General features: G+C 36.8%; 1 protein-coding gene across 1 annotated transcript; it reads left to right on the top strand.

The window, feature by feature from the left end:
- Positions 1–5,344: 5,344 nt before the first annotated feature.
- On the top strand, positions 5,345–9,028 carry LOC147866528 (uncharacterized). Its single transcript, XM_087316982.1, has one exon. The coding sequence runs from the start codon at positions 5,452–5,454 to the stop codon at positions 8,254–8,256; it is 2,805 nt and encodes a 934-aa protein (XP_087173108.1). The 5' UTR covers positions 5,345–5,451; the 3' UTR covers positions 8,257–9,028.
- Positions 9,029–12,679: the final 3,651 nt, after the last annotated feature.

The raw sequence follows: 12,679 nt of genomic DNA, 5'->3' as shown, positions 1-12,679 counted from the left end.
ATAATTGAGCCTAGTAGGTTGGTGAATTGAATTTGCCCAAATTTTTTGTCAACTAGTTTGATTAATGTTTCAAAGACTATTAGGTTGTAGCATCAACAAATTGAATTTGTCCAAAGATATTGGTAATAAACCCTAAACCCTAATCATAATAGTTCTAGACCATTGTAATTTTATGTGACTTTCGCGTGTACTTGGAAAGTTGGAATCATATGATACCAAAATACATCAATGATCTCAAACAAAGAAGCAAAACTCACAAAATAACTATTACATTGGCATGTTTTGTGTGATTGTGAAAGAAGTTTATAAGAGAGAGATAGATCAAAACTTTTAAAATTATAAAGTCAATATAATAAGCTTCTATTAGTACAAAATATGAATCTTCTCATGCTTACTTTTATAGCATACGTAATGTGTTTGTGTTTGTACATTGTGGACACTCTTGGTGTGTTCATCTAAATGAAATTTTAGATTACCGTTGGAATGATCACAAACTTAATCATGATATCCTTCTAAAATATAGAAAATAAAATCTTCACACATAATTTTTTAGATAGGCTGATAAATATGGTTGTGTAATGTCTAAAAGTTGGTTTGGAGTTTCACAACCTTGGTAATAAATCCTTTGAATATAAATTAGGGAAACTTGCATAATCAAGCCTACTATTACTCTAGACTCTAGATTGTATATATAGTTCTGAATGAACAATTCAACAAATGAGTATCATTCATTAAGGTTTCAATTGGATTCCTTTGCCCTTGGATAAATTGAGGTCAATCAAAATTTACTTTGGTCAGCACATTTGACCATTGATAGTTCAAACAATAAAGATATATGAATGAGAATTGCAAAGCGTTATGTGAATTGAACATTCAAATGCTTGAAGTGCAATTAAGCTTTTTGCAATGGCATTTGTTTCGTCATTTGATTTTTCATCTTTAAAGTTGAACTGGTGTGTGTGATACTTTGATTAAAGATGCACAAAATTACAAACATTAAGAATGAAAATGAGATCATAAATACTCCATTTGAGAATTTTGAAATGTCAACAATTCTGATTCGATCATTGTTCAAACAACACAATCTATAACATTATTGTTTTTTAGTTCCTCGCCAAGAACTTTGATTACTAATTAACTAGTTGATCAAACCTAAAGATGATTTTTTTTTCAAGAAATGACCCTCTCAATTTGCTAATCTCCAAGCTTAGTTTTACAAATTTTGGATTCTTGGTCTTCTTGATATACCTTGATTAGGGGCACATCCAATTGAGGCCACATTTGTAGCATCCTAATTGGGGATATGTGTTTTAGGTGGTTTGAATAGCATGTGTTTTAGTCCAAATGAATCCTTATCTGTTGATGACATAACTTGAATGGAACCCACCCTCAATTCTATGGGTGTACTTGAGTTCATATTTGATCTCTATAGAATGGGTTTACATATCAGTAATGAGTTTACAAAAATGCATTGAGAGTAAAGTAAATCCCATTTTCGAACAAGACATTACGTGCTCAATCACAATGTGGAAGCATCAAATTTATGTATCATAGTTTATTCTTCCAATGTTGCTTTAATGAATTCTAATATTTAAATACATAAGCATAATTGTGTGAGGTTCCAACGTTCATGTTAGGGGTTATTCGAGACTCCAACAAGTCCTCATAATACTAGTTTAAGTTCATACTAAATTTGTTGGTTCAAGTCTCCAACAATGGGATATTCAACGTAAAACCCTTCGTGCTTTTAGTTTGAGATCATGTGTACTAGCAATTCACTCTAGAAAACTTTGACTTTTCAGCATTGCCATATATAATGACATCAACATAAGGTCGGATGGTTGTCTACTAAAAGAAATACCTCCACATGATGGACTCAATAAGTTGCGACATGTAACGAAAAAGGACAATTGATTCTAAAAATGTACGACTACATTCGCCACATGTAATATAATACAACAATTGTAAAGTTTTCGGAGTAATACATTGTCACATGACATGAAGTTTCCTTGTTTCATGCACTATATCTTTTTGAATATCAAATGGTAAGAAGTTTTACACTATTGGTACATCATTGAGAAAAAAGGGAAAGGTCTAGCCTACTTTGCAAGAACATGTCATTTGTGTACAACATCTTATCATGAGACTTCACATATGGAGAAGGTAATATGTATCCCCTATGAAAGAAATTATGGGATTAAATATAGAGAAATGCGGAACATACTTGGAGCTTCAAATATACATACATTTTAGTTACACTTGTAAGCTTTTATTCTTCAACAATTTCATTAATGTAACATATAAATACTTTGGTCATTAGAATGAAATACAATACTTGTTGGCTTTAAGATTGCATTTCATTAAGGAAAATAATGCTTCTTTAGGAAACTAGATTAGATTCTTGTTAAGTCATTAGAACATGATTGCTAGGCATGAATATTCAACGTAACCAAATCCTACATTTTGTGTGTGCGAGGGCACACTTGAACTTCTTGTCTCTATCCAATAGTAAAATATTACCTTACCACTGGGGCACAACCTGTAATACGAATGACAATGAGAGGAGGCTAAGTGACGGTGAAGCTAAATTGAAAAGTAAAAGAAGGCAAAAATATTTGGTCAGAAGACAAACTTAATGATACACTAGATCATGTCATGAACCTATCTCCTAGAGTAATTTTAGACTTTTGCACACTTTACAAGAGATAACACCAAATGGACTACGCATGAGTTATTATTGGCACCATGGATGCTTCAAGCTTGTGTTTGAAATCCAACAAACATGTAAAGGTATGCGATTCTAGAAGCTAAATCAATGAGGTGCATTGACACTTCCAATGTCCGTTTGAAATTTCTTCGGATAATTATATCGCTTATTTGAGATTCAATTTGGCCTTGGTGAGTGCACATACGAAAATTGGAATTCCATTTTAAGGGGTGTGTATATGTACATGCCATTTTTTCCGAAGTTGTTACACATTGATATGGACGTGTGATCATATTTTGTAGATACATGATTTCTTATATACTTGGAATATTTCCTACTCATGAGGATGTAGAAATTATGTATGAGTATTCAAGTCTAATGGCAATGGTTGTGAGTTTCTAATAGTTGTGAATATTTATAACATGAAAACATGAAATATATTTGCATTATTACACCTCATTTTCGAAGAGCTTTATTATTTTATTTTTTCACGCTTGTTGTGAAAACATTTCAATGTCAAAGTTGAAAATCCATCCCTTTGGAGTAAAAGGTTAGTTTCCATGATCTCTAACTAACTACGAAGAGTTTTTATGATGAGCACGCATCAAGTGCAAGCTCAAGCTTTGAATTCACAACCGTGACTTGAATGTCAGTGTTGCAAGGTCATGTTTTTGGTTGAAATGATCGCTATACTAGAATTCAAACTCAATAATCTCGAACTAAACTTATGACCACAACTACAAAAGTAAGGTCAATTTTAAGAAACGATGGCAAGGGCTTCACTTATTTCAGAGACAACTTCTAGTCTGAGGTGGAATTATGCCATACATTCTTTTTTGTTGCATAGCTTGTAGTTTGTGCTCCACTTGTTTCTTACATGATATCATGAGTTTGATCAGATGTTGGTATTAGCCTTTGTATCACAAGAGAGGTGAGATTAAATGTCTCCTTCTATTTTCTATATGTACATTTCTCAAGTAATATACTAAGGTGTATCTTTCTTTGTCTTTTTCTTTTTTAAAGTAAGGTCAATTTTAACTCGAGCGGCTTTGTAAATTTGTTAGCAACAATTCATCAAAGACGTTGAGAATCTCTTCTTATATGGTTTGGAAAGATGTCTCTTTAACATCATGATTTAACATGTAATTTCTAATTCTACTTGCTACCTAACATAGAGAACATAATTTTACATAATGCAATAAATTGTCCGTTTCTTGGAAATTTTATAGATGAGATAAGATTGTTTCAACTCAAACTTATATCAAATTTTCTAATTCACCAAATCCCATTAAAACCTATATAAACATTCTACGGTTGGTTAATATAGTCTTTATTCATCCAAGAAATATTTGGTGGATATTCATTTGGCTTGTGGTCCACTATCATAGATGTTGTTCCAAACTTTGCTTTGTAATGGGCGAAACCACTAACATATTCCATAGGTACGTGTGTCTCTTTTTACCTTTTGAAAATATCTAAATGCAAATGTAATGACCACATTGGCTTCAATGAATAGATCCTCGTTTTGATGACATGATTCACAAAAAGAAACAATACACTATATTCGAAAAGCATAATGTGAAAGCATTGCCTTTACACATAATGAACGAGACGTTATATGGCTCGAAAATTCTAACTTAATACATTTTCTTATGATATGAATATGATAAAAAAATATTACAATTCTCTCTAATGAACTTAACAAAATAAATGTGGATGCGAGAATTTATAGGTTTCGAAACCCTAACAAGTATAGGAATTTGGTGCACTGTTATAAAGGTTTGTCCAATATTTAGTGTAAGCTAGGACAAACCCAGACAAGTGGCCTTGGGCCGAGACCCAAAAGGAGCCGAGCCATGGAGGGACACCCCCATAGCAATACATAGTTAGTAGTGTAAGTTAGGACGAACACAGACACGTGCACAAAATGGAAAACATACGGGCACAGACAGAGAGACCTCGGGCCGAGACCCGAAAGGAGCCGAGCCATCCATGGAGGCACATCCCCATAGCAATGCATAGTTATTAGTAGTGTAAGTTAAGACGAACTTAGACATGGGCGCAAAATGGAAAACATATAGGCACAAATAGAAGAAACCTCAGGTCGAGACCCGAAAGGAGCTGAGCCATCCATGGATGGAGGCAGGCACACCCCCCCCCTTAGCAATATATAGTTATTAGTAGTGTAAGCTAGGTCAAACCCAGACATGGGCACAAAATGGAAAACATACAGGGCAAAGACAGAGAGAGCTCAAGCCGAGACGTGTGGAAGGAGCCGAGCCATCCATAGAGGCACACCCCCATCCATAGCAATACATACATACATCCAAAGTTAGTGCCTGCCTATATATATATAGGATGGATGGGAATGATAGTAGAAAGGAGTTAGTTGGTGGTGTTGGTTGAGTTTTAGTTAACTTCATAACAATAATAATCATAATAACAATTAATAATAATAATTATTATTATTAAATAAATAATAATAATAATAATAATATTATTATTATTAATTAATTAATAATTAATAATAATAATAATAATGTTTAGTAGTTACTCTCTCTGTCTCTGCTTTTCATGCGAAGCTTCCATGGCTGCCTCTGTTCTTTCTCTTCCTCATCTTCTTGCCCACGCACAGGCCCATTCCCTGCACAGGAACAACAGCAGCACCAGAACCAGAAGGAGGAGAAGAAGAAGAAGAAGAAGGAGACGAAGAAGGTTGTCTTCCTCCTGAACGAAGGAGTGCAATGGCTCCCCCCAATTCTCATCCCTTGTCTCTGCAGCAGAATAGTGAGAAGCCCCTCCTTCCTCCTTCCTCTAATTCTTCTCTTTCCCACCTTCCTTCCAAGCTTATTCGATCGTTTTCTTCCAAACTGAGGAGCCGATGCCATAAGCCTCATGTCTGCACGGGTGAAGGAAGCTCTTCTCCTTTGCAGGCCGATGAAGCTCTCCATGGATTCTATGTGCATACCACTTCTGATGATGAATATGTCCATGCTTTCCATAGCTCAGGGTGCTTTGGAAATATTCTACAGCGACAAACTTCTGCAAGGAGAAACGAGAGAAGAGATGATTTTTCTATTTCTATTAAAAAAGATAAAGAAATGGATAATGCCCCCATATGCACAGAAGTGAATAGAAGAGAGCTTGTTAGAATGCATGATATCTCTCATCACGCAGAAGGAATGAAGATTTCACAAGATGAAGTATCATTTAGATGCAAGAAATGTGGTTTCTTTATGAATGAAGTACCTCATAAATGCCAGAATTGTGGCATCTGTATAAGTGAAGATGCACCGAGATGCCACAATCGTGATTGTTTCGTGAATAAAACATCATCAAGATGCAGGAAAGACGGCGTCCTTGTGAATGAAGTAGCCATTAGACGCCACAATTGTGGTTGCCTTGTGAATGAAGTAGCACCTGTGAAGGAAGAATCATCTGGATGCGACAATTGTAGTGATTTTGTACATGAAATCCCTCCATCGGGATGCCACGCCTGTGGTAGTTTTCCGAATGAAATATCATCATTTCTATGCCACAATTGCCGTTGCATTGTGAATGAAATACCACCCTCTGGATACCACCATTGTGGTGGTTTTGTGAATAAAGTACCACCATCTGGATGCTACAATGGCAATGGTTTTCTTAACGAAATAACACCATCCAGATGCCACACTTGCGGTTTCTTTGTGAATGAGGCAACATCTGGATGCCAGGAATGTCACATCTTTGTGAGTAAAGTGCCATCTAGATGTCAGAAATGTAGTTATTATTTGAAGGAAATAGCATCAGGATACCAGAAATCTGGTTTCATCGTTAACGAAGGAATATTTGAATGCCAGAAATGTGGTTGCTTAGCTTATGAAATACCATCTACATACCAGAAATGTGATTGTTTACCACGTAGATGCCAGAAATGCGGTGTCTTTGTGAATGATATCATTATCTCATCACACAACATCAGAAGAAGAATGGTTGAGCTTTCATGGAGTGATGAACAAAGAAAATGTTTGCCAAAAGATGGTAAAGAAGAGGTTATTGACTTTGATAGGAATAGAGGAAACATAGAAAATTTGGTGGGGTTCAAGGGAAGAAAACAATGTGGTTGTTTCTGGAATGGCATTGTGGATCAAATAAGAAATGGAGAAATGGAGAAATCTCATAGTGAAGAAGAAAGATCTCACATATACTCGCAAATGCAAGGATTGCCTGATGATGTGATTGAGATGTGTCTTGCAAGGGCATCATTCAGCACTCTAGCAAGAGCTCGTATGGTTTGCCGAAAGTGGAGAGATCTCACTATGTCCTCTCACTTGCAGGCTACTAGAGAAAAGCTCCGATCGAACAAACCGTGGCTTTTCCTTTTCGGTTTCTCGAGGGGGGGTGTCTCTAATGGAGAAATCCATGCCCTAGATACTTCCGTCAATGAATGGCATTCGACCCAAGCAAATATGCTCAAGGGGCGTTTTTTGTTCTCAGTCGTTTCTCTTGACAACTCAGTTTACATCCTTGGTGGTTGCTCTAGCTTGCCCGATGGTGATGATAAACATGAAAAAAATAGCATAAAGACCCATAGAGGGGTTCTAGCTTATAGTCCCTTCACGTCCTCATGGAAAAAATGCTGTTCTATGGGGATAGCTAGGGCTATGCCAATAGCTTCAGTTTTTGAGGTCAGAGATGGAGAGATTGTAAGCTCAAGTCTAAAGCTAGAAAGCCTTCAATGGGAAGATACAGTCGAAGGATTAGAATGTCATTCTAAGTGCTTGAACAATCTTTCCCATAGTTGTGGAGTCAAATGGTGTAATGATGAAAACAATTCAGGGACTTTAAACATCGAAACAAGAGGTGGAAAATCCCATGGACAAGATACATCCGAGATGTTACAGATAAAGAGCTATGGATTGATTGTGGTTGGAGGCCAAGGGATTTGGAAACAACCGTTATTCTCTGCAGAGATATATGACTCAATATCGGATACATGGAGGGAAATCGCTAAATTACCCGTAGATCATGGTGTTACTTGTGCAGGGGTTGTATGCAATGGAGTTTTCTATGCTTATTCCGAGACTGATAAGCTAGCTGCCTATGATTTTAAGCACAATTCATGGAGTAGCATACAAATATCTAACACTATCACACGCTTACATGAGTATGTTCCTAAGCTTGTGTGTTGTAAGGGAAAGCTCATATTGCTCGCAGTTGCATGGGGGTCACGTGAACAACAAAGATGCAATAATATCTCTCAAAGAAATGATGTGGAAGCAGCCACACGAATGCTTTGGGAATATAATTCAACTTTGCAAAGTTGGATTTTAATGCAAAAACATCCTGATGCTCCTTTGGATTGGAATGCAGTGTCTGTAGCTGAGGGTAACAAGATCTATGGAGTTGAAATGTTCAAGATTTTTGGCCAAGTTTTGGACTTCGTTACTGTTTGTGACTTCTCTTCTTCGGGGGGGACATGGAAAAGAATGTCGAGAATGAGACTTGGTAATGACTTAGATGTTACTTCTTGCTTTACCAAGACTGCAGTCATAGTCCAACTATGAGAATACAGTAAAGTGAGCAAGCTCTCTAACTGATTTTCTTTTCTATGCAAAATTGAAATTATCCCCTCATAACTTTGAATATGTGTTAAAGACTGATATGGTTGTCACTATATTCATTCGTTCAGATGCCATATCAAATTATGAGTCATACATATTTGTAGATTTTACAAGAGTGGCAAATTTTATGTTATTTGCCTTCCAGGGAACAATCTTTTCGTATGTGCAAGAGAACTTTCACCATTGACTTGCTCAACTTATGGGCGTTGTTAATAAAACATTATATGATTGCAAGTTAGACTGTTGGGACTTACAGAAAATCTCCTTCAACTGGCAAATAGCTTCAAGGTGGTCCTTCTCTTGTAATGTTGTTGTAATGTACTATGATTTCCTTTGCATTGAAGGAAACTTGTAAAAAGTTCATCAATAAATTTGGCATGAAAGAATACATTAGGGGGAGAGAGAATTCGTGGTGCTTGTTTCAAATTTTTATTTAGGGCTATGAGGTAAAGGTATTCTAACATCACCCGAGGTATACTAATCATCCACACTTTTCAATCAGTTTGCTTCTGAAAACATCTCTCCCATATTCTTGAGAGATCTTGGTCAATCTGCTTAAGATGATAATGCCTCAATTTAACTTGAGTTTGTTTTGGGCAATATTGGTATCCGTAATCATCCTCTCCTTCTTGATAATATCTGTGATTGCAAATGTACAACGTCCTTTGGAGTTACTTTATCTCCATGTTGTGAATTCATGATTATTTTTTGGAGCTTTTACTTAACACAGCTGTTATTGGAAGTTCGTTTAGTGGCAGCAATTACAAATCATAGTTATAGGCCCTCGAAATGCTGTTGGTATTATTATTTATTAATAACAATTCTACAAGTTGGAAATCACATGGCAATAACATTTGCCAACAATAGTTCTAGGAGCAGCATAAATTACTACTCACAACTCGGAAGTGAAAAACCAACCCAAAACACTTCGACATTGTGGCATGCACTCAACTCATGTGGCAACTAGAAGCCCTTCGTGTCCCTATAGATATGGAATGCGGAATTTACTCATTATATGAGCCTATGTCAATAAAAGTGTGGTCTCTCAGTGGGTTGTCAGAGGTTGCAGCTAATGCCATTGGAGTAAAATAAGGATGCCAATATCATCCAGTCTCATTGGTCTTGACTCTCTATATAGGTGAGGTATCACATTACATAGAGAGATTTAGCAATGTTGAGGCATGCCTAGCATGTATAACTATTATCACTATGTATTGATGATATTGTGTTGATCTCCAATGCTTTGGATTGATTACAAAGACATCAAAACACCTCAAAAGTATTTTGTAGGACAAACATTTAGTTTGAAAACCGAAACTGAACCACGAAACCGCGGTTTTTACGGTTTAATGGTTTAACGATTTGAAAAATGTTTAACGATTCAGTTCGGTTTGGTTCTGGTTTCAAAAAAATTATATGGTTCAGTTCCAAACCGGTTTAGTCTGGACCCTCTCAAACCGAACCGTTGTCGATTGTTAGAATGGAGGTCATGTTAATGCCAATGTGTCTATGTCATTACTTGGCTTGGTGAGATAGTGAAAAAGGAGGCCACGACAATGCCAAACTTTGTGCATGTGATTAAGCCAGGTATATTAATGTCGTTATATTGCCAATAGGCCAAAGGACATGCGTGTGCTTGTCATTGAGCCCATGTTTGTTTAACCCATGATCTCTATATCATCAGCAGGCCTAATGAGGACATGTTAATCGTGATGACAGTGTCATGCATAGGCATGATGTATGCCAAGCCAGGGCAAAGGAGACATTGTTGACAACAGGGCCGATCAAGTGCCCAATTGTGTATATGTAGGTTGTTCTCAATAGAATTAATTGAAAGAGAGAGAGAGAGAGAGAGAGAGAGAGAGAGAGAGAGAGAGCCTAGACGGATGTAGCTCAATTGGTAAGGTTGCCCAATGAAGACCAGGTGGTCATGGGTTCAACCCCTACATTCCACAGTGGCATTTAGTGAATTAAGGGATATATAAGAAGTATATAATAGAGAGGTGAGGAAGCTGGGTTTCGAACCCAAAACACAGTGCTTTTAGTGCTAAGAACTTACCACTTGGATAATGTAATTACGATAAAAGAGAAAGAGAGTGAGCCCATGCCAACTTAGACGGGGGGTGTTAGGGCACAAAGTGATGAGAGAGTGGTCAACTATGCACACTTTGCCCTAACACAAGTTCGAGAGTCCGAGTATCATACTCTGATACAATGCTCACTTTGCCTTTCATTAGATTCGACCATGCTTTTTCCACATATCTTCGACCAAGTCCAATCGTTGAGCATGAATTCTTCTCACAAACCACAATTGTGCACTCTCGATTGCAACATTCACATTATTCACATGTATCACGTACGTGAAATGTAATATTTTTGGTCTATGGGTCATACTTGACCTCCGAAGATTCTTTGATAATACAATCTCTCTCTCTCTCTCTTTGGTAAAAGCACACAATTATATTAATTGTATGTAAAATCCGCTTAGTTACAACACTTCTTAGTCTCCTCTACCTATCATATGCCTACGTAGGGAGAGGGCCGTTCTGTAATGCTATTAGAAAACCTGAATATGCATTTGAGGAAATGATCCCCACATGCTCTAAAGAAAACGTGAATATGGATTTGCGGAAACGATCCCCACATGAGAATACCTTTTAGCTTCTTTATATAGGCTTTCACCCCATCTCTATTATCAAACATGAAAGCATTACGCATATTCCAATTGTGTTGTAGACCCCAAATAACGTAAAAATTAGAATAATATCTCCATCTCATCATTTGAACCATATTTGAACATATTGAGAAAAAACCCATTGTTGAGTTCTCAAACAACAACGGATTAAAACTTGCCAAATGTCCAATAAGTACTTCCAAATGGTACACGCTATAGGACATTTAATAAACCTATGTGTACTATCCTCCAATGGAACGGTGCAAAAGAAACAAGTGTCGAACCCTAGTCCTCGTCTCTTTAAGGCTGAACTTAATGGGAACCCACCAATCATGACTCTCCATATGAATACCTTTGCACGAAAACGTTGTAATATTTTCCACCACCTTGCATCTAACTTACATACATTCCACAACTTCGCTGCTTTAGGAGATAGCCAAGCTAATGATGCCATCGCATGATGATACAATATATTTGTAGTGACTGTAACAAGCGTGTACCATCTTATAACCGCCAATCCACCCAAGGTGCAATTTTTGTTTTCAATGGCAAAGATCCTTGCAACAATAGTATATCTTGTAATTTCTCCCAAATAAATCCATAATTTGAGGGGATACGTAACCATTGTTTGGCATCTTCAAAATCCGACAACCTTTGAGATTCATTATCAACCACATCTTCCAAATGTACAATCCCCAATCGAAATAAACGATTTAATTGAGATCTCAACTTCTCTTTCCCATGCCAAAATAACACTCAAGAAGAAACAAGCAATTCATTTTGTAATGAATTACAATATTCTCGATCACTTGATGGTCGCCATTCAAAAAGAGATAATGCATCTTGCCATGATCTTACCAAATGTTGTCCACATACAGAATGTTGAATCTTTAGAGGAATACTTCCATTTAGTAATGACCACTAGGATGCTTGAATCTTTGTTGTCCTGTGCACCAATCCTTCATGCTCAATAAATATATTGCATCATAGATATCCATGGTTGATCTTGTTGACATATATCTAGTAATAATGCAAATCTACGAGCCATCAAATGTCTTTCTAAATCCAATATTACTGCACCACCTAACCCTTTAGGTGTAGCCAAATGGTCCCATGAAATCCATGTAACTCCCATCATTTCTCTCTTCCGCCACAACATGAACCGAATAGGTTGTAACATGTTTTGTAGTGCCTTCTTAGTCTAAGGTATCAAGATACATTGCACCACTTTGAGTCGTACATGAAAGGGCCATAATTGAGACTGCCAATACATAAATTTGTCCTTCAATTTACTACCAATCCAATCAATTAATTGAGCATTTGTAACATCAACACCCAATGGATAACCCAAAATGTCGATAAATTGATCCTCGTGTGATCACTGACCCTCGCCATCCCAAACATTCCAAATCACTCTCCGTACAAGAAATAAGACAAGACTTCCTCCAATTTATATACAACCCTAAAGCCAAAGCAATTTGATCCCAAACTTGCATGCTCCTTTCAAGATTATCTTTTAAGGCTTGTAAAAACATAAAAGAATCATCAGCCAATGCTTGTGCCACCAATTGTCCACCCGAAGGAAGATGCAAACCCGCAATATCACCGTTAGCTGCAAGATTTGACAACATTACAATCTCTCTCTCTATCTCTCTATCTATCTCACACGCACACAATTGGACCCCTTCTCTA

Source organism: Azolla caroliniana, unplaced genomic scaffold, assembly GCF_043228905.1.
Source record: "Azolla caroliniana isolate FFs.n. ecotype wild unplaced genomic scaffold, voAzoCaro1.0.p SCAF_3, whole genome shotgun sequence".
Classification (NCBI taxonomy): domain Eukaryota; kingdom Viridiplantae; phylum Streptophyta; class Polypodiopsida; order Salviniales; family Salviniaceae; genus Azolla; species Azolla caroliniana.
Note: the sequence above shows the minus strand (reverse complement) of the source record. Positions and strands in the feature narration are given on the sequence as shown.

Bases quoted from the DNA above. Each gene is read 5' to 3' on its own strand.
- LOC147866528 (XM_087316982.1), top strand. From the start codon at position 5,452: ATGGCTCCCCCCAATTCTCATCCCTTGTCTCTGCAGCAGAATAGTGAG.